At 48.3% G+C, this 22631-nt stretch overlaps 4 protein-coding genes across 4 annotated transcripts; all 4 read right to left on the reverse strand.

Annotated features, from left to right (window-relative positions):
• Positions 1–54: 54 nt before the first annotated feature.
• LOC131207258 (uncharacterized) lies at positions 55–9072 on the reverse strand. Its single transcript, XM_058199869.1, has 5 exons — positions 8998–9072; positions 7077–7442; positions 3654–7001; positions 3307–3402; positions 55–2977 (listed from the first exon to the last, which is right to left on the reverse strand). Exons 1-5 carry the CDS (start codon positions 9070–9072, stop codon positions 1598–1600), a joined length of 5265 nt encoding a protein of 1754 aa, XP_058055852.1. The 3' UTR covers positions 55–1597.
• Positions 9073–13470: 4398 nt separating this feature from the next.
• On the reverse strand, positions 13471–14484 carry LOC131210409 (uncharacterized). The gene is made up of 4 exons (XM_058203651.1): positions 14322–14484; positions 13988–14190; positions 13725–13908; positions 13471–13648 (listed from the first exon to the last, which is right to left on the reverse strand). The coding sequence occupies exons 1-4, from the start codon at positions 14437–14439 to the stop codon at positions 13602–13604; spliced, it is 552 nt and encodes a 183-aa protein (XP_058059634.1). The 5' UTR covers positions 14440–14484; the 3' UTR covers positions 13471–13601.
• Positions 14485–14687: 203 nt separating this feature from the next.
• Positions 14688–16446, reverse strand: LOC131211353 (protein takeout-like). Its single transcript, XM_058204783.1, has 4 exons — positions 16258–16446; positions 15462–15693; positions 15262–15398; positions 14688–15184 (listed from the first exon to the last, which is right to left on the reverse strand). Exons 1-4 carry the CDS (start codon positions 16322–16324, stop codon positions 14880–14882), a joined length of 741 nt encoding a protein of 246 aa, XP_058060766.1. The 5' UTR covers positions 16325–16446; the 3' UTR covers positions 14688–14879.
• A 1935-nt stretch (positions 16447–18381) lies between these two features.
• LOC131211354 (protein takeout-like) lies at positions 18382–20917 on the reverse strand. Its single transcript, XM_058204784.1, has 4 exons — positions 20695–20917; positions 19084–19315; positions 18879–19015; positions 18382–18746 (listed from the first exon to the last, which is right to left on the reverse strand). The coding sequence occupies exons 1-4, from the start codon at positions 20756–20758 to the stop codon at positions 18445–18447; spliced, it is 735 nt and encodes a 244-aa protein (XP_058060767.1). The 5' UTR covers positions 20759–20917; the 3' UTR covers positions 18382–18444.
• Positions 20918–22631: the final 1714 nt, after the last annotated feature.

Here is a 22631-nt window from a genome sequence, read left to right on the forward strand (position 1 = left end):
AGATTGACGATTCAAAGAAAAAACATATTTTACATGTTTATTTAGCTCACAAAACATAATTAAATTAAGCGCAATGGTTTTTTTCCTTTCTTTTCCTTCGAGCCTTTGGTTTCAAGTTACTTGATGCCATGGCGGTTTGAACTTTGCTTATGACATACAAACTCTTGTGTATAGTAAAAGCTTCGCTTATTCCTTTTGTTTTAAACTGAGATTCGAGATTCTGTTTCCGCGGGCAACATATTTCATGGCATTTTTGAGCGCAAAAAGTTCATCCGATATAATAATGGCACCATGGTATTAGTAGTGAACTTTAAATAAATTGCTAAAGCAAAACCCAACGCCACAGCGTGGCTGATCGCTGCGGACAACAGTTAAACGTGGGAACGTAATTATAATAAGTTGTAACACATTAGCACTACCACCGCCACTTCGCGTTGAATGCCAGCTACCTTCTTTTCGCTAAGAACTTATTCAAGAGAATGCTCACAGTGGTCCATTCTATTCATGTAAGTTTTGTTTCAGTCATGATATTGTTCCTCTTCCTCGGCGCACATAGCCTTAATCGATTTAAGTAAAGTAAGAGTACTTAACGTTACATCCCGTCCCATCTCTCGAGCGTTTGACGTGCCCCGATCGCACGATCATCTTTACTTTCCGCAGGCACCACATCGAAATGACTACGATTCTATAAATCCACACATCAGTTCTCTTCGATTTCGACAAGCTCTTTAGTGCAACTGTGAACTTCCTTAACCTTGAACTGCGTCCGGTTTATTTAAGAAAGCAAAGAAGTAATTTCCGCTCAAAGATCCAAGATGGTATTGGTATCGGCTACGGTATCAATTAATAAACGTAAACGCGTGTGTACGCTAAGTTCAAACCATTTTCGCTTGCACAAAAAAGACAGGAAAATCACAAGATCGTTGGCGATAACAACTGCTTTACCAAAATGTGACAAATAGTATTTCCTCCGAATCATTCGACAGGGGTCAAACACTACGTTTTGAAAATAAATTAGCACGCGGTACGCGCTTTCTAGGTTGTCGAGTGTTGATTATGAATCATTTCATGTTACACAATCGGATAGCTGCTACTCATTCATATTCGCGCAGCTTGATGGCTCTTTAAGGCAATCAATAAATAACGACGTGTATAAATTAGTTTAATAATGAATGTGCGTACAAGGCTACAACTGCGGAAATGGCTACGTATTTGTTTCGTTTCAGGTTGGCAAGGATAGCAATTGAAATACAGTTCAGTAGCAGTCGTAGCTAACAATTCACCTTGACAAACGCCGCACAAACGTGGTCGGAATAAATATGCCGATATTAATAAATAAAACCTATAGTTAAATAAATGGAGAGAACATTTCTTTGTGTTCGCCTCTGTCGATGGTAGCGTTTCAATGTAAAGGAAATTGAAATAGGTGAACGTTACTGCTATTCATAATTGAGTTCAGACGATCGATGTGGTAAAACTAATAACAGAGATGAAAATCTGAGCACTGCTTAGCGCAGTAGTGTTCCATTTTACTCCTAAATCTAGCAAGTAATGTAAGGAAAATCCGCTGCGTCGGGGGACTGGTAAGTAATCAACATTAAATAAGCATTATGTTTTCTTCGCCGGTCAGCATCTTGTCACCGATCTCACTGGACGAATCGTTCGCCATGAGGTTGTTCTGCCACTTGATTTGCTCCTCGTCGAAAGGCAGCTCGGCGTCTAGCTTCTCTTGTATCTGATCGAACGATGTTTTAAATTTCTCCTCGATCAAGCTGAACGACTGGATCGTTGCATTGTCGTCGAACTCGTAATTATCGATCGATATGTTACCAAACAGGCTGTCCAGATTAAGTTGCGGTGCACTGCCACCGCTACCAACACCTGCGTCCACCAGCGGACCGACAACACCATGCGATGACTGATTATGACTATGGTTACCGCCGTTGTAGGCCATTAGCGAAACAGAAGACGAACTAGCGCCAGTCAATTCCGATGTGGGGGGTGGTGCTGGTACTGAGTGAATTTTGCGCAAGTATCTAAGGGCACCGGTGCCATTTGTCACTGCAGTTCCTGCTATATTACTGCTACTGCTGCTGCTACAGCTACCATAACGATGCTGGGCGTTTTCCCGCGCACCACTCACATCCATGGTTCCAGCGTGGTTGGATCGAATGATTGCGCTACTTGACACTGACGGATTTACGATCCGCATACGCTTACCCTCGCTAACGATGATCCCGCCATCAATGCTGTTGCTTCGTCCACTGCAGGCGTGGGAACTTCGGGCCGACGATAAATAATGCGACTGAGCCATACGAGCCTGGTTATTAGAGGCCTTCCGTTTTTTGTCCTCCTCCTGCACGGCCGTGCTGCCGCCGGCGAGAGAAACGTAGTTGGTGCTGCTACTGCACGTGCTGCTCTGGTCGCAGTTTTCCAACGAAGTGTGGTCCATCGGATCGATAGACGACTCACCAATGCTGCCTTCGCTGGGAAATATCGTTTTAAAGGAAAGCATGTCTTCACCCTCCTCGCCGATCAACGCTGACCTCGGGAAACCATTTTCGTACATAATAACGTTACCAGTCGCAGCAACATTCGTGGTTGCAAGAAAGTTCCCCGAAGTCGAACTGTTGCAAAGTGTATCCAACTTTTGATGATGATCCTGCTGTTGCTGCTCCTGTTTCTGCCGTTGCTTCAGCAGCTGCTGCTGTTGTAACTGTTTTGCCTGTTGTTTGGCGCTTTTGTTGCGTATTTTACGCTCATTTTTTATCGCCAGCTCCCGAAGAACATTCTCATCCGTTACCACCAGAGTGGAGATGAATTTGTTGATCTGCTCCTTGGGCGGAGCACGCTCCGGGTGCACGTTGTAGAGATGCTTGCGCAGAGATGCTTTCGCCTTCAACGGTCCGCGATCGCAATACGGGCACGTGTAGTAAACACTGTCGTGAATTTCCAAATGCCGTTTCAGTTGATAGTTCTAGAACACATTAAAACAGTTAACATTTCAGTCCTCCAAAATAAATCACTCCAATTACATAATACAAGAATTTGCCATTAAACGACGGCGGAAACTGTTGCGCCATAGTAAAAAGGGCAATTGTTATCGAGCTAAAAGATAAGCCAACACAGTGGTGAGCGAGGAAAGGAACTTCGGCGGGTCTTAACTGCATCATCCAAACAGCCGAAATGAAACAATTTAACGAAATGCAATTTCAAGACACGTTGGTGTTCCTTTATCTGCTGTAATTAGTCTTTGATGAACAATATGTATAGTTGTTAATATGAAACAGCGTTGATGGGCGTTACCTTTGCAAATACTCGATCACATTCGTCACATGGAAATGTTTGTGATAGCTGCGCGTGGTCAGACTCAGCGATCATCGAAGCGCAATCGTGATCGTTCTTCAAAGCGGCAAAGTTGTAGAGCGCGCAAATGGGAAAACCGACGCACGGTTTGTTGCGGTTGGGGCCAGAGGCGAGCAAAAAGTAAAACCGTAAGAAAGATAAATCAGCAATTAGCGTGGCAAAAGCGTGTGAGACAAACTGAGCAGCGGGTGATGCCGGAGGGAGACATAAACCGTGCGTAAAGCCTCGTCCTTGAGCGGCCCGCGGTTTAGTGCAATACAAAACAGGAAATCGTCATCGCTACTTACAGATAAATCGTCCGGAGAAAGCAACGGACGCGACTTTTCGACGGATTGCTGGCCCGAACCGAAGCTCAAATCTTCCAGTGCCACCGCACCATCGGCCGCTGGATCGTTGGAATCGGCCAGTTTTATGGAGGACAGCGTAAGAAGCTGCGATTCATGCAACGTTGGGACTGAGCCCACACTTCCGGCTCCTGCACTGGATATATCCTCGACCACGAGGCTACATCCCTCGACGTCCACAGTAGCACTGCCGCCGGACGATACAAAGACACTCTCTGTAGGAACGGCACTTGCCACACCACTTCCAGCCTGTACATTAGAGTTCATCATATTTCCCATGGTAACCGTCCCCGTGGTTGGAACCATTATGGCCCCAGCAGGCAGCTGCAGCGTACCCGCGGGGCCACCCATGCTGACCACGGTCGGTGGATGATGGTGGTGGTTTGAAATCGGCACCAGTTTCGGCAATTTGTCCGACGAATTTAATACTTTCACATCGAGCTTGTTTCCGAGTGCACTATTGCCAGGCCCGGTTCCAGTGCCGGCGGCCCCGTGGAACAGCTGACTGGTGTCGATGAGATTGTTATTGGTCAGCTCCAGATTCGAGATGATGATGATGCTGTGCGATTTGGCAGCGGCTGAAGTAGCGGCCACAGACGACGCCGGCGTGATGCAACCCGTGGTGGGATCTTTGGCATTGGATGCAATCTGAAGCTCTCTCCGGTCTCGGCTTCCCAAATTTGGATGTTGTCTCTGGTTAGCTTCGGTGATTGCACTGCCGGGACAGCTATTACTGCCAAGCTCGCTCCCGTTGGCTGTGGCGTGCTTTTTCTTAGCATTCTGCGCCCGTGACGCATGTGTTGATTCTTTTAATGGTTGCTGAACCGTTTTGTTTTGCTGCAACGAATCATGTGTCACCGTTCTTGGGCTACTGTCGTTACCGAGTTGCGGCTGTGGTTCAGCAACAGACGATGGGGCACCGGAAGCGCTCGCTGCTGCAGCTGCCGCCGCAGCAGCGGCAGCATTTAGTTCCTCCTGTTTTTTGCTTTTTTGCGACAACTTCGTAGCCAGCGCCTTCGCAATGGCCGGCTTTATCGGAGACGTTTTCTTTTGGTTCAGCTGGCTCATCACCTTCTTCTCCGATTTGTAGTCGTTCGACACCGTGTAGGCGGTGTGCACTTTGCGCAGATGCTTTTCGAGGGCATTCGGATTTTTAAACAGTTTCGAACACACAATACATTTGTAGAGCTGCTTCCCGTTCGGCGCCTGCACGTTGGTGATCATATCCTGGCTCGAGCTTGTATTTGTCGGAGCTGTGCCAGTGGTAACATTAGGCAAAGCTGAACCAACTGGTGCTACCGGGGAGCTGGGCGATGAGCCAACCCTATGGGCGCCTGGTTCCGGTTTTATTGAAAGTTTACCCGCAAGCGATTGCTGCTGCTGTGGTGGCACTAGTTCGGGATCGAAAATCTCTTGCTTGATCTCGTTACTAGCGATCAACTTCATCGCATTGACTCCATCGACTCGGTCCTCCAATCGGTGCTCAACCGTGGGCTTCACATCCTCTTCCGTGGCCGTTGACGTGATGGAAATATCCTCGTAGGCCGGTGATTCGATTACAGCGTTTGACCGCTCCTCTACCGTGCCGCCAGCGATCGCCAGTGCCACCATCGACGGTTCATCATGAATGAGCTCTTTGTGGATTTTCATGTGCCGCTGCAGTGACCAAGAGTTCGACAGTACTTTTAAGCACTTCGGACAGTGCAGGTAAGCGGTTTTGGTTCGGCGCTCGCTGCACTCATGCTCCTTTAGTTCGTCCGCCTGCTGGAACAGCTTCATGCAGAATACGCACAGAAAGAGATTGTGTTTGCGCACGTGCTTATCGAGGTTCGACTTGGTCATATACTTTCGCAGACACACCTCGCACACGTGCTTCTTCTCCGTGTCTGTATCCGCTGCTACGCTTCCACCCGGTGTCGAAGGCACTAGTGAGGGAGTCGGTGTTACGGCCGTCACTCCCCCAACGCTACCAGCATCATTGAGCGTGATCAACGAGTCGGACGAGGACGAGAACCGGCTGTGCAATTTTTCCAATCCACCACCAGTGCCTCCACTGTCGCTGCAATTCGTCCCGGTAGCGGCCATGAGGGTAAAGCTGGAGTCACAGAAAGCGGCACCGTCCGGCTCGTCGCCAGCCGTATCATAGGACATCATGTGGCCATTCGCGTTGTCACCCATTCCGCCGATGGTAGCTTCGTCGAACGATTCGAACGCTATGTTGATGTCACTGGCACCGAGCGAAATGTTGATCAAATCGGCCGGACTCAGCGTATCGTCCGGAAGACACGGCGCATAATCGAGCAGGTTCGCAGATGAACCCACCATCTGCGATTGATGCGGGTGATGATGGTGGTGCATGTGACTGATCGGCGATTGCTGTTCGAGATGGGAGCCAAGCTGTCTCGCCAGGCCATCTTCCGGTGCCATAGAGATCATTCCGAGGTGTTGTTGCTGAAGATGATGGTGATGGTTATGGTTTTGACTGTGCTGAGCGAACGGCGCCAAATGCTGCTGCTGTTCCTGGTGGTGGTGATTTAATTGTTGATGCTCCGGTTGCCCCACATGCTGACTAGAATGGGTAACCGCGGAGCTATGGTTGAAGTAATCATCCATCAAATCAGCCACGTTCGCAGACGATGCTGCGGACAGTGCCGCACCAGTTCCCAGTAACTCCAAATCGAACATGTGGTGCTGTTGGTGGTGCAGCGGTGTGTTGCTGTACTTTGGTGAGGTCGTCTTCATCAGACTGTCAATGGGCGGTAGCGATACCTTATCGTACCCCGAAGTCGATGCCGGTGATCCGCCGCTGCACCGCTGTCCGGTTGCCAGCAAATCGGAGGTAGCGGAGCAGAAGTTGCTACTATTGTTGTTGTTATCGATATCCGCAAGCTCACTACCACTGCCAACACTGTGCGGCATCGAGGAGAAGGTATCATCGAACGCAGGTGGAATCATGATGGAGTCGGCGGTGCTGTTGGGAACTCTATCGCGGCCAGCGCCACAGGATAGTGTGCTGCAACTGTCCGCACACAGCCCACCAGCGATCGTCGTTGCGATCATTGGCGGCGATCGGTTATACTCATCAGCCGCGAAACCGTTGCTGGACGTTTTCTCCAGCGCAAACCCATAGTCCATGCTGACGGAGCGTAGTATGTTGTTGCAAATGTCGTACGGGCTCGGCTCGAGCAGCGACACTCCGATCTTGGCGGCGTAGCTTCGCGAGTACCACACCCGTAGAATGTCGCCCAGCTCGATGTCCTTCACTGCCGAGTAGTAGATTTCGTCATTTTCCTGCATGCGACGAAAGAAGAGATGAGGACACGCAAATTTTGTTTTAGCCAACCGTTTGTCCGGCCTCCACGTTACCTGGTAGCAAATGAGATTCTGTTCGTTCGAAAACCGGGCCAGACTGACGTGGATCATCCAGTTGCACTTGGTTTCGTTGCGCGTGTCCAGATACACGTTCCGACCGCTGCTGAACAGCGTCTGCAGCTCGGCGCTGTACTCATCGTCCTCGCCCTCCTGGTAGTAGGGCGGTGCGAACAGGACGAGCGGAAACGGAATACTCTTCACCGGCACGTAGGAGCGCTGCGCGAGCAGCGGCCCGAAGCGGGTCCCTTTGGCAAACTTTTGTGACGTCACGACGCAGCTGCCACCCTCCGGTGTGTCCATTATCAGCAACCCGTTCGGCACCGATGACCTTGAAAGGTTAAGCGTCGGCTTATCCTTAACCTGGAATTTGTGGACCCGATTAGCGTGATCACTGGCAGACCCCTGGTTTTAGAATAACCCCGTTCCCCCCTGACAATCTCACCACTTCAATCTCGCTGGATCGAAGCACTAAAGGAGGCCTGTACGAAAAACAAAATAACAGCAGCTGCCTGCCACCCGCTTGTGAGGTGGCCCGCGCGCGGTGATTCATCGGCTGGCTGACACAAATTTTCCACAAACCGGGCCGGAAAATGAAGCCATTAAAACACGGTGTGCCAGAACGGGACGGGCAGCGACCGTGTTAGACACTGACGGAAAAGGGCAGCCTGCGTTGCCTCTTGATTGCGAAGGGAACTACCTCGGGCCCGGTGGGTGGGTGTTGGTGGGCCGCGCAAAGAGTGTGAAAAATAACACAAAAACACCTTCCTGCCGCAGCACGGTCCCTAGTCCTTCGTTGCGTGCCCCCCTCGCCCACCGCCCATCGCCGATCCAACCTTTTGCAAAGTGGTCGCGCCCGAAAACAGAACAATATGTTTTCCTCCTCCATGTGCGGGTTTTCCTTGGGGAGATGTGAAAATTCCTCTCTGTGTCTGTCTCTCTCTCTTTCCTCTTTATTCACCCTATCGTGCTCTCTCTCTCTTGCTTTCTCTCCTTTTTTCTACAGCTCTTGTAGGGGGAAGATTTTCCGCCACCACACTACTACCAACTCACGATCCCGACGACACGATCGTTCTTTCCCTTTCTCGCTCGATCGCTTTCGGTAGCGCGTCCGCTGCGGTGAGTGTGGTCGTGATCGTGAGGATAAAAATATTGACTTTTTTCTTCTCACTGTAGCCCCGCGTCCAACCCTTCTCGACCCCGGCCCGACAACTTCCTGTGCGTTGGTTCCATCATAAGGTTCGCGACGGCACGAAAAATCGGCCGTAAAGAGGAGACGGATACAACGGTGGTGCTCGACCCCCCGGCCGTCCGTTCCCTTCCCCGTTAGCCGCATCTACGCCTTTGGGCTAGGCTACCCAGGACTGCACAGCAGCTGCCCCCCGTTTGTCTGTGGACGGAGCGCAGAGCGCGAGAGCGCACTGCGCAGACGGGGCTCAAACTGGCGACCGGATTGCGCACATGTTGTCATGGACATTATAAAATGCGTAAATTATATAATTTTACCGTCGAAAGTGCACCGTTTCACGCACTCCAGACCGAGCGGAGGTCACCCCCCCTTGGCCGCGAATCGAGTGGAGGAAATTCAGTCACTGCGCCGGACGGTAACAGGATGAAAATGAGTGGCCACCGCCGCAAAACACGACAACGTGGGCCGTGCTCAATGGTGATCCGAATTTCTTCCATAAATGGAGTTACCAATGTCCCGGGCCGGATTCGAGGATGAGAACCGCCACGTTTCGGGACGGCTGGATGCGTTTCCCTATCGAGTGTTACTTGCGGGTACCGAATTAAGATCCTCTCTTTTGGGGCCCAGAACTGTGGTTGTCAGGTGGCCACCCCGTATTGCCTCGTTTTCTCGCAGCGTACAAACTACAACATTGAGCACTTCACTGACGCACCCGGGGTCACTACTTACATGGTCTCCTTTGGCGTTCTCCGGGCAGTTCTGGGTGTAGTGCGAGGCCCCGCAGATGCTGCACACTAGGATCATCGTGGGGACGATCCGAGCGGTGGTGTTCGGCGACGTAGAACCGCAGGATGGCGACGAGTAACACACGTCGTTAGGTGGCCGTAGCAGTTCCTCCGCAGGCACGCGACACCCGGGAGCGTGGATCAAGAGCAGCGGAAAATCGGTCGAATAAGAGAGCACGTGCCAAACAGGTGCACAGGGATGTTATTTGGTGTCCGGCAAACAGTGAGTTGTGGAAGAATGCAGATAAAAAGGGGGCAGCAAAGAGGGATGTCAATCAGCAAATTGGTAAAATAAAACGTGGTGAAACAACAGCGAAAAACGATTCCACTAGCCACACTACAATCAACAACAACCGCCCGGCGGTTGGAAGCACTACTTGGGACAGCTTGGAGCACCGGAACACGGTTCCAGGCTTTTGGGAGGATCGCCAGCTAAGCAGCAGAGCCACTACTAGGCCAGCCAGCGACTGTGACTAGACTAGGAGCGCTGTGATGATGCGGATGGCACCACGACGACGACGACGACGACGACGACGACGTCGGTGATCACGGGCCCCGAAACGAAGGAGCTCCGCATTGCACGAACACTGCTCACGGATTGGTGCTGCGAGCGTGAAATCTCGTGCAAAAGATCGTGTATGGACGAGGAGTGTGCGCCCATCATTGCGCACACTTTACGCACACCACGCCGTTCGCAGTCGCATGCCACATTTGGGACTGGCGATCTACGGTCTGTGCGGGGGATGGCAGCGGAGGAGGACGTAATTAGTGTGATTCGTCGTGACATGGCCGGGTTCCCGAAAATCATGTTTCCTTCGCGTACGCATACAAACGCGAGCCGCGCCATCGAACCCTTAGGATCCGCGATTCCATAATAAAGTGGTATTTGAATTCATACGAGCAGATAGCGAGATCAATCTTTAGAGTTTCGAAACCTCAAACCAATACTAATTGTTACTCCAGATTGCTGCCTTGGAACGATAGATTCAATTGGGACCACTACTTACAAACGATTGTTTGGTGTTTACTTAAGAATTTGGCTTCTTTAGATCGTCGATCATCGATCGTAGAATGTGTCGATAGAAAGTGTTCGCGTTCAAATGCCTTTTTTCGAATGAAATGTGATTCAAATTAAAATTCAAATTTGTCAATGCCCTTCACTCAAGGGTTAAGAATGACGAAAGAAAAACATTAACTGCTTTCATAATGTGTGTGACACGCTCGGCATGGGCTGCGCAATCGACTGAGGAAAAATCGGAACCAATTTCCCAAACACATTCGAACGGGGTATTAGAAAAGCGACCGAAAGGGAACACGTACACGTGTAGATACCGTTGCAGGATTCCGTAGGATCGTCGAAGAGGGGCGAAGTAACATTTACTAACGAAAACTACCATGAAAAGAAGTGCCGTATGGTGTTGGCCGATCGCGTATCGTTCGTTCAACAGTGTACAAAGATGCTGGTAAATAATAAGTATATGTTTGAGGTAAAAGGCTCAATGAGAACAATGGCCACGGCAAAACATTGGTAAAAATGTATTGGAAAACACTCAAGGTTACGGAATAATTCCGTTAATAAACGTTCTTTGCGTAAGACATTGCTCAACATTTCGGCTCCCCATGAAGTGGTTTAAATTACGAATATCAATTTACCGTGAGGGCCTCGGTGCAGTAATTAGCATTAATTGCCGCGGATTATGAGATTACGCGAGGTTACGCGATAATAATAGAGATTCTTATCTATGTGGCTGGTATGTGTGTAAGCGATAACCACCAACACGAGTCAAAGATGGGCCATGCAAAAAACCTCCCCAAAACAGAAGAGGCATACCAAAAGGTGAAAAGAAACAAAATAAATAAACAAACCCAGCTTACCATTTTCCACGAGATGTACATTATTCAGCACCGATAGTGCATCAAAACATACGTTGGAAGATAGGTCGCTCATAACTGTGCGCCGGGCGCGGCGCGGGAAGACCCGGCACAACCTGCCCCGTGGAGATTAGTCCTGAAAATGTAACAATTTGGCCGGCACCCGCCGAGATGTGGTCATTCGGCGAGCTGATAAGGCTAGATCGCAGAATTTGGATACATTCTACGTTCGTCACTTGATCACTGATCTTCACTATCGGTCGCCGATTTCATTCACTTGGTGTTTCTACTTTTTTCATTTTTATCGTAGTTTTCCTTAAATCCATTTGGTCATTTGTATGCGGAGCAAACACTATCTCACCCGCTAAATTGTCAGCTGGGTTATGGATCAATTGGTCACTTTCTGATTGCTAAAATCCGTTGCGGGAACTTCTGCAATAGTCAAAACGTCACTGGCACTGACCACAACAAGCTAAACGAGGTTAAACGTTTGCAACGCGTCGCAAATCACAAACAAAATATACAAATACGAACGGACTACCACAACCGGAAACGTAACGACGAACAGAGCACACAAAGAATTTGGTAACGGTCATTTCGCTATAGAAACGGGAACAAAAGGAAGGATCCCCGAGCGTCATCCTGTTGTGTGTTTGCGATTGTGTGATGTTTCTGTTCCACCCAATACACTACAATGACAGAATGGTCTCACTCAGTTGCAATAGTACCACAAGCCAAGCGCCTGGCAAAGGATAGCCCGGCGCTTTGGTCGCCAGCGAGTCTCACAAACGATCACTGCCGAAACGTATGCCAAAGCGAGCACGACTACCGAGCCAGAAGCCAGAAACTACACTACTGCGGAACGCTTCAACTGTACTCCTGACACTACCAACAGCAAAGCGTTTACTCACACTTCCGCAACCAGCGGTATCGAGTTACATGAAACGGCCAGTGATCGCACACGTTCCACTGCAAAACCAACACCGCGTGTAGTAGTACGATCCGTTGGGCTAGTAAATAAATCATCGTCCAATGCAATCCAACAGGAACATTGATACAGGAAAGACCAAAACGCCTTGAAACCCGTCCATCGTTTACGGGACGAGCGAACCCTGACCACCCTGCAATGTGTGAGTAGAATCAAGTATCGCTGTGTGTGTTCGTGAAGAGGCGGTGTAGCGATCGTCACGAATCGTGAACACCGTGAGAGCGCCAGCCCAGAAATGACCATTATTTTCTTCCCACTCACAGGTCCCGTCAAACACTTGATCGCTACGATCTTGGCGGGCAATCTCATAGGCTCTGGGGAACCAACTCGATCCGGCACCGATTGTTCTTACGATCCCCGACACAACCAGGCCGCGAAACAGTGCAGATCTTTGCGAGCATGCGCAGAACTTCCATCGTGTTCTGAACTGGTTCACTCTCACCGTTCCGTTGTAACGCATAGTCCGAAAACCCTTCACAACGCGCTCTGCTTACCCACACACGTGCATGCCAAACCTTATCGAATATGCATCACAATTTCTGCGGGTCCAAAAAAGCGATTATCCAGCCAGCTAACGCCACTCCGATACCGCTCTAACGTTCAAACGACGCACTCTACCGATGGTTTCCCGACAATTATCGTCAAACCCGGACCAAAGCCAACCGTTCACTGCGGGGCGAAAAGTATCGATAAGTCAACCGATCCAGAACTCAACACTAACGAAACATTCATCCGTGCACTTTGGCAGCACTCACTCGTCACATATGTGATTGCCCTCTGTTTAACCGTGTCCCGCACACATTTGCATTCGTGCACGGCACTCACCGTGCGATGTGAGTGCGTGATCGTGAGCTGTGAGAACGCACGATTGCCACCGGCGCAAGTGAATTTCTGCGCGGGAAGACTCGGTGATGATTTTGCTGGGCTTCACAAGAAGCGATAGATCAGGCCGATGCCAATTTAGAAATTTAAATCTGAGCGATAGGGCCCTACGCGTTAAGTCTAAAGCCTGAAGATGATGAGGTGCTCGAAATGGCTTTAGTTTCGGCGCTTTGTTTAAACTCAGTTTGTTGTTTGTTCAGCGTTTATTTACAAATATTTATTTACATTTTGTAAAGAATCTGCTGAAAAGGACGAACACAGGAGACGAATACGTTCCAAGCGCCGCTGCCTTGGAAATCAGTGGCGCTATCACGAACAACGAGTTGATAGCGAATATCAACGGTTGCTGCCACGATCGTCAGTCCGGTCATGGGATCTGTAGTTCGAAGACGGTGCCTTAGTGCTATCTCGACCGTACCGATTGTTGGGAGTATGGTTTCTAGGATAATCGGAGGGTTTAGCTCTATGTCTTTGACGCCCTTCTCTCGTATCTGTATAGCGCGAATAGGAGTCATATCTTCCTCTTCCCCTGTCGTTGAAGGACCGATCGTCTCTATGGTCGCGTTCGCCTCCACGACGCCAATGCCCGCCCCCGCCTCGACGATTGTTCCATTCGGTAACTATTGGCGGAGGTTGGGTTGGTCGCTTGCAGTATTCCACGAACGTCTCATCCAGGTCTGTGAACCGGTTCGTAAACTCATTCTCACACTCATCGAGGAAGGCTTGCTCCTCGGGGGAAAGTTTATTGATGTGCCTTTTCGGATCCACCATGGTTGCTCAGGTTAGTGGCAGTAATGTAGGTGTTTTTAGTTTTCCCGTAATACCTTTTCTTTCATTAGCAAAGAATTGACGTCTAAGAAAGTGGAGAAAGATAGGTAAGCATCAATTACAGTGTGAACAGCGTGCAAACATATGAAATTAGAACTCACATCCTTCTGTGATGATGCTGTGATAGATGAGAGCGTAAAAGCCTTCGCCGGATGGGAAATTTTGCTCAATGGTGGCACTGTCGATTGGTTCGAACATAAACCCGACTAGCATCCGACACTTGGGGCACATGCAAAACTTCCAAGCATACCCGGGAAACCAGCTTGATTTATGAATCCAGCGTTGCTGAAGGGGTAGAAATCAGCAAATACCATTAAAAATGCCTGTGATTGATGGGCGGTGGGGAAAGCGAGGCGCAACGTACCGCTGTTATTTTTTGGCAGGAAGCTTGTTTGACGAGAAAGATTGTGTAGCGAAAGCCGCGCGAGTTCTGGACTTCTTGGATCAGAACGGATCTGCCCTCCGTCAGCGTGTGGTTGGTGGCGCTCAGGGCTAGTGGGCTGTACTTGTCGAAAAGTAGGTTGGCTACACTAATATCACTTCCACAGGTACGGCACACGAAAAAGTCTGAAAGTATTCAAACGGCATCGTCGGTGAGTGTTCTTGATATTTCGTTCCTTTTTCGGCCGGTCGCTGCGGTTTGCTTCGAGGTGCCGCATTCGCGTGTCACTCCAATTGTTCCGACAACTGTTGCGTACCTTCAATGAGGGTTTCCTCCTCGTTGCTTTCTTGCGTTGACGACGCGCATGCAAAGCGCGAAACTATGAAAATGACCAAAGAAATTCGCATTAATGTACGACTTTGCTTGCACTTCATAGCTTCTTTGCAGAAACAGCAAAGCAGCCCGTTCACTGCAAATCGGGAGCTGTCAAACGCCAACTGACAGCGCCGTTTGCAACGCTACGGCGGCTTATTAACGAGAGCGGCGATCGGCGGCTAGTTAGGTAGTTACAGGGTGACTCTCAAACATTTTCCGTTTTACGCTTTTTCTCATTTAGCTTTACAATTTCCAACAAACTTGGTTTCAGAAAAACGCGCAGTGTTTACCTACTTATTTAGAGATTTTATTTGCAATCTATTTATTATGTTACCATGGGATTCAGTCGTTAATGCAGATGGGAATACTGTCCCAAATTTAATTTCAATCATGCCATGCCCAGAATGCGCGCTTTGGACCGATTAGTGCCATCAAACAACAAACAGGTAACGGTTTTTTGGTTTATAAATGATTAGTTTTCTGTGTACGTTTTACTTATTCATGGTAAAAAGAGCTCGTTATAAGGAACATTATCAAAAACATTGGTTATAATCGCACGGAATACTTTGGCAAAGGAGCTAATGATGGCGGGCTTCAGTTCCTTCAGGATGTCTTGCCAGTTTTCATTCAGGAACATGTTCATATTTTCGCCTAGTGCCTTATCGCCGTTGAACAAATTCGTGAGTTCTGTGTAGAAGCGTGTAGTATCTAGCGTGGCCTTGATTTTGTTCATTTGATAGTATTCTTTTCCATCGGACCGTTTCTGGAGGGCTCCATTCCACTTCATGACAAAGTTGCAATTGGCTAGCAACGAAAAGAAAGCCGACAACGGGTGAGTTAGTTTTCAACCATTTACCGAGTTCACGGGTCTGCAGCATTACCCATGGTCAAGTTGCTGACGCCTTCTCCCTGGATGGGAAGTATGAGCACTTTGCCCTTTATTTTATAGTCGCCTACGAGTGATGCAAGAGGTACTTCCAAATTGATCTCCATTACGTTCGGATTTGCGGTAAACCCTCTGCAATGAAATGTATAGTTCAACTATCTATTGCATTGATCCCTCCAGCTAGGTGGTTCATACTTGGCCTTTTTGACGATCACATCCTTAAAGCCGATGATATCAACATTTTTGAAGTTCAGCTCAATATTGACAGGACCTTCACCCTGCACTATGTCCATTTCGTCGATGCGCAGCGGATCCAGAGAAGCTAGCCCCAACTGTGGTAGCCCTGTTGTATATTTTTGGAACGTGTTGCTTATGGCTTGTATTATGCACTGCTCATCAGCCGGATTGCATCGCGTGAATGCAGAAGCTTCAAAGATAAAGATTAATAGTGAGTAGTTTGGGTTTTTTCACAGAATCATTGTTTCTGCTTTTAGTCGCCAGATGAGCAAGCACAAGTGAAGACGATGTAAAAAAGAACTGCTCGGTTACGGTGTTAATTTTATGGTTGACACACTTTTCGTCTCAAGCACATGCTCATCGCGTCCCGGAAGAGGATCCCTCAATCCGGTTTCGTAAAGAAGGTCAAGATCAGCATCCGCATTACAACCACTATCGTTTTCAGGCGTGGATTGACGAACAGGTGATAAACCTTATAATTGGCCGAGAGCGGCCATTGGCCTGGCAGCATCACCACGTTGAGTTTCTTTTTTAAGGCACATTCCAGCTTTCGCGATTTTTTGTGACCGAGTTCGACCGATAGAAAAAGAAAGGACTTTTAGTTTCATTCGAAAATTTGGAACGGACGCTCCACTATCACACACGAGTGTAAAAATTTCATCAGCCGTAGTCTGCAAGTTTTTGTTTCAAAAACTCTTTCTAACTGCTGCACTGCAAAATGATTTCTTTGAAGGCAACTGCAATGAATACGTACGCAATTTCACCGCGTTTCCCAGTGAAACAAGGGCAATGAAGGTAGAAACTAGAAGCACAGCACTCATTTTGGGAGCAAGTAGAACTGTTACGATCAAATCCGGAGCTAAACAATAGGAAAGGAGCACGTCACTAGCCGATATCACAAACTGTAGAAGAAGCACTGAATAAAGGTTTCAGTGAGCGCTAACTGTGCGAAAGGCAGAATGAACCTAGAACTTGCTAATCGGGACTCTTATATATGTTTTGCCAGCAGGGGGTGGGTCACCGTTTCACATTCAGCCCAGGGAACGGTTCTTACACTGCCATTAACAGCAGTCACCTTTCTACGTCATAGCCGGCGGAACAGGTTGCGGTGATCTTTACTGCTTGTGACGCGCCACAGACGACCATTTCGCCCTCTCCTTTCTCGGCAGTCTCTGTGGGGATCACGGCGATCTTTGTGGAGATGTTATAAAAAAATATCCCCTTTGCAACCTCCCGTATAAGTGTTGAACTCGCCAGAATTGATCGGTGGTAATCTAATACCTCGATGGATGCACATTTAACCCCGAAGCAGGCATGATTGGGCAGGTGTTAGCACCAATAGAGGTTTAAGGATTTGATACTAAAGACCTGTACCCGGTTCAGCGGTTATGACGACAATGGAACAATTTCATACAGTCATACACGAATAACTCAGTGCAAAATAACAAAAATTCAAATACAACACAGTTCCAAAGTTCTTTAAAAATAGCAAAAATCTTTGAAAATTCTATCTTATCAATTAAAATGTATCCTTTGCGCTTATACGTTTATATAACAATCATAGCATTGACTGTCCACAACCTGTTGCTTAGTCAGCGCGCACAGTGTGTTTTTCCTTCTCCATTGGACGGGCACGATGGGAAATAGGCTACGTGATCGAACTGGATCAGTCGGAAAAGGCCAGAAGCACACGTTCCAGGCGGGCCGGTGATGGATACTAAATGGTTGATCCGTAACCGATTCCCCCCATCGTTCGGATAACAGTGATTATCGGGGAGAAGCCGGTAGTAAGGGAAAAGCAAAACCCTGCCAGCGGTAGGCAATAAACCGCCCATTCCGGGGCGCGTGACTTACACGTCATGCGGCTTGCTCGCGGCACGATCATAGGATGTCGGCCACTTTCTGAAAAAAAAACCCTTCAGTTAAGAGTCTGGTGATGATCGCTTGCTTCGAAGCAGGTTCTGCTGAATATCCTCTTTACGAACCCTATTGATCCCGGCGATAGGGAATTACATTAGCAATTAATGTAGCTTAATTTCATCCCCAATGTTTACAAACTACCCAGCCCGTTAGGAACATTTAAAAAACATATCAACATTCGGTTTCACTTAATAATACAAACACGTTGCACTGTGTGCAGTTTGTACCGAATGTTCTATCGTTTGAAAGAACTTGCGCGTGGATAAGGTTCAAAGCAAAGAGAAGCAGTTAATTTAACAGGTTTGTTATTCTACACCTTGGTGGAAGAATAAAAATAGGAGGAATGGATGGATAAAAAACCACCAAAAACATTATATTCATCTTTCGTTTGACGCAAATAATCATAGCCGTCGGAAGATTGGGGCGCTTTCAAAATATATACTATCTGCACAGTTTGAAAACAATTTGAATTGAAATAACAACATCTGGAAATGTGTAAGCAAAAGCGCAGCAATTTGTAAAAAGCTATTTCGCACAAGGCTTCGCACTAGCCGGGTTGATTTGCTCTCTAGCCCCAAAGGAAGCAATTAGGCTGCTTATCTTTGATAATTTATTACAGTTGTGGCATTGCTTTGCGTCATTAGCCTTTATTAGCATTTTTTCCTGCGTTTGTGCTAAGATGAAAAAAAAATCGACGATTTCCGACCGTTTACCTCGTAGCCTCGTATAAAAGGTACGCCAGACGTAAACTGCAAGCTTAAGGTCCATCTTGCGTTTAATGCTTTCAGGGCCAGCCATTCGAGAAATTAAGCAGCAAAGATTTTCTCAGGATGGCTTTTATTAGCCATTTAAAGAATGCTTCATAGTGCGTGCATTTACCGGATGGTTTTTTTATTTCGGCGGTGCGAAGAATTACTCACTACCAACATTGGAAATGGGACAACAATTGACGTAAAACGAAATTTGTAACAGTTTGGTTTTACTATAATAAACAATACTCGGTCACGGCACATCTGTGGCTTTATGCGAGATACAGTTCGCTGTACGGCACCTTATTGAAGACGTTCGAGACGACGGCTTCGAATATCTTGGTGAAGGCGGCAGCGATAGCGGGCTTCAGTTCCTTCAGGATGTCCTGCCAGTTTTCGTTCAAGAACACGTTCATATTGTCGCCAAGCGCCTTATCGCCGTTGAACAAGTTCGTGAAGTCCATATAGAACCGTGACGTGTCAAAGTTGGCCTTGGACTTATCGACCTGGAAGAATTGCTTTCCATTCTTGTCGACTAGCTTGCCGACCCACTTCAGGGTAATGTCACAATTAACTGCGGGGAGCATGGAATATGTGAATTAGTTAAATGCGTCTTTTTACTTCTTGGCGTGTACCTTCCTCCAGAGTTCTTTATCTCTTTACCTAGCTTTCTCGCAGTTACAATAAAACGATGGTTCGAACTTACCCATTGTCATGTTGCTGGATCCTTGCCCTTGGATTGGAAGGATCAACACCTTGCCGTTGATCTTGTAGCCGCCGATCAGTGAGGCAACCGGAACAAGCAGATTTAGCTCCATCTTTGTTGGGTTGGCAGTGAATCCACTGTAAGCAAGGTACGATTTGGCCAATGAAATAAACAATCACGTAATGACGGTCGTTTGCACCGTTACCTTGCTTTTTTGATCTGCGCCTCCCGGAATCCGACAAGATCTACCTTCCGGAAGTTGAGCTCGATATTGATCGGTCCGTCGCCCTGAACGATGTCCATTTTGTCGATGCGCAGCGGATCGAGCGGGACAAGTCCGATCTCTGGCACGCCCTTGTAAAAGCTCCGGAACGTGGCCGTGATGGCAGCGAGCAGACATTTGCCATCCTCTTGACCGCAGCGCGAAAAGGAATCGGCTGTAGACGGGAGATTGAATATTATTATTTAAAGTGTTGAATGTTGTCGGCACGACCCGGTACGGTTCGACCATTGATAGTGCACCAATAAAATTTGTTCAGTTCCGAACACAAACAACGAAATAAACCCGCAGAGCTCATGCAGTAATAAAACAATCGCGCGAAAAAAAAACTCAAACTAATGACACTGTTCCCGTATGCAGCCCCTCGGCGGGTGCATTTAAATCATGCATCTTATACCCCAGCGGTCGCCATCGCTAACGAGCCTAATGTTGAGCCGCTGCGGAGGAGGTGATGGCACTGGGAACGTACCAGTTCGAACGTTAGGTTATGATCGTTGGGGAACAGAAAAACAATGACCGGTTAGCGCTAATGGGCACTGTATTATTCAAATTGCCCGAGAACACCGCCCTGAAGGCTGTGGCGCGTGTACGGATCCTGTCGGCCTGTAGGTGTTGCTTTGAAAGAGAGATTATCTCGTTTCCAACACGCAATGGCTAATGATCGGCTGGACACTATGAAACAGTAACTCTTCACTATACCCGAATTTTTGTTACTGATCATCATTTTATCATTTTATGCTAACCATGGTTGATTATCACTTTTTACGTTTTCCACGTAATCTAATGTACTATCGATCACATACATTGAGTCGTAAGTTTCTCAAAAATGTTTGTATGTAGTACAGTCGTTTATGTCGCACCGAATGATAGGTCCCAATGCAAACGACGGAAGTTCAACTCCTGACAGTGCGTGCGCTTGAATTTAAAAATAAGCCAATACAAGCTCTATATCGCTGAAATAAATTACTATAATTTCACAAAAACGTTCACGAAGGCGTTATTTTGTTCGTTTGTCAGACCATGAAGTACGGCGTCAACGGAACATAAAGGTTTTGTCGGCGATCTACGTCGCGGTTAATAATAAACGAATATTTCAGTAGTGCCGGTGCCTTCGCAATTTGCCGCAACAAACGTTTGAACATTGTTTATCCAAACGAAAGGAAAATTAGTTTATAGAACACCCCGTTCGACAGCTGGGCGGTACTCGTCGGATCGGCCCGCCGAATAACGCGAAAATGAGAAAAACCCACAATCGGTGCGCCGAATTCCAGGTGCCAAATATCTCAACTTCAAGTAGCAATAAATGTAAACAATAAACGCAAATTACTCGCTTACTCATCGCACACCAAATCGGGAGAGGACACATTGCGCATGCGGACGTCACCACGAGATCAAATATTGAGCTCTAAATTAGCTTCATCAACAGACACACTCTTTTTGGGCATAAATATTACAGAACGAATCGTTCGGTTGCTCGGTTCGGTTGCTGACGCATCCGGCGCGTTTGCATTTTACGGTGCTACACTCGATACTTACGGAACTTGGCGGCGTGACCGACGGTGACAGCCACGATGAGTAGTGCTGCAATTTGGGCTTTCATGATGAACGCCTCTGGAGGACCGCGGTCGTCTAGCACGCAAACACCGAAACGCACAGAAGGGCTGCGGCGGCCTGAGCGACACTAATCCTTTTTCCGGATAATCACGGCCCGTGCAACGGCAACGGCGGGAAGGGCAATGGAGCACACCGAACGTACGACTCGAACTGGAACGCAGAAAGAGCGAGCGCGCCGGTCTTATATCAGAACTTGGTCGATTCTGAAATAGGAGCCGATTCGTCAGAACATCGGGGGCACCCGGGGGTGGGAAAAAGTATCGCGAAACAAACGGGTACTACCACCACGAAAGCGGGCGGAAGCTGCTCCTTGGGCAGACCGGTAGGCATCAACGTTGTTGTTTTTGCTCCGCCACTGTTCCACGTATGTTCGTTTCGCATTTCGTGTGGCTACCACTACACGGCGGCAGACAGCAACATTTTCGCCTTCGTGCCTTCGTGGCTTGCGAACCACACGCAAGATGGGCCGGCAAACGAACCGAAAGGGTACCATGCCGGGGAACAGACCGGTCCGTAAGCCGCTGTGCGAGGTTTTGGCCTTCTCCCTCCTGCACGGTTGTCGGTTGTTGTCATCTCGGGCGGAGGTGAGTGGATCACCCCGCGTGTCCGTAACGATCGCGGCTTCCAAACTGGTCAGCACCGGCACCGCTTGAAGTGGAGGGGAGAACCCATCCGGTACACCTTGTATTCGTTCAGCGAGATCCAAATAGACCGGAATTCACGAGCCAATGAACGAACTGACCCATTGGCTGCTGGACATTGAACTTGTACATTACTGTACTACGGCCACTACTACTACCACCACTACTGTCTACTTCTCTCCCCTGAGCTTCGCCTCTCGAGGCAAACCGACCGCTGATAGGCATTCCACTATCCTAGGTTTGGCGGGAAACCGACGTCTAGCAGTTGCTTCCTGCACGGGCGGGCTGGCAGTAGCCTCATTCCGTAACGGCAATTAGCGCTGTATAACGATGTGAAAAAATTTGCGGAAATGTAAGTACAGTTGGCCCGTGCCGCATGCACTTGAAGGTAATCTTGATCGCTTGTCGCGTGTATGACCTAAAGGATAGCATGACGCCTTTCCGTTCGGTAGCCCATCCTGTTACAAGGACACTAAGATTGGCGAGACGGGTTCAGATGTTGGAAGCAGCTACGTGTAAAGCTGGGATGCACTCCGAACGATGACCGCGGATTGCGGAACTAACTAGCTCATTAAGAACAAGTTTCTCTATTCGCGACGTTATGAACGCTGCAGCCAAAGCGATTTATCATCCTGCCGAGAACGGCAGAAAATCCATCGTTCTTGACATTGATATCGACACTGCCTGCTACGGCCACGGCGGTTTCGATGTGCATTTAACCGTTCGACAAGGTCATCGCTAAACTTGGAGCTGTTTCACTGGTGCCATGGTTGTTACACCACGTAACCATCAACCTCTTTTGACAGCAAACATGGGGACCTCCGGGTTGTTAACCGATTTCGAACACTTCCAAAGCATCCAGTCTTGCTTAGAGACTACATGCTCGGCTACTGCGCTGACGCAAAAGATTTACCGAAGGGTCATAGAGTTTCCTGACGCTTCACCCACTCCGACTCCGGCTGGCGAAGGCCCCCCTTTATGTTGGATATTTCGGTGGTACGCTTGAGTTCGAATGAATAATGTATTGACCCATCGAGCTTAACTTCTTCCCGGTTAAGTGTTTGCTCAGCCGACCACTGCTTCAGTAGTTATTGAGTGGGAAAAACACACCGAAATTCACCTGACCTTCGACGGTGTGACCTTCTCAATGGCCGTTGGGTTGGACCCGGGCAAATGCTCTTCAATGATTGGGAGGATCGTTCATGCGGTAGCCCACGC

The sequence above is a fragment of the Anopheles bellator genome, chromosome 2 (genome assembly GCF_943735745.2).
Source record: "Anopheles bellator chromosome 2, idAnoBellAS_SP24_06.2, whole genome shotgun sequence".
Classification (NCBI taxonomy): domain Eukaryota; kingdom Metazoa; phylum Arthropoda; class Insecta; order Diptera; family Culicidae; genus Anopheles; species Anopheles bellator.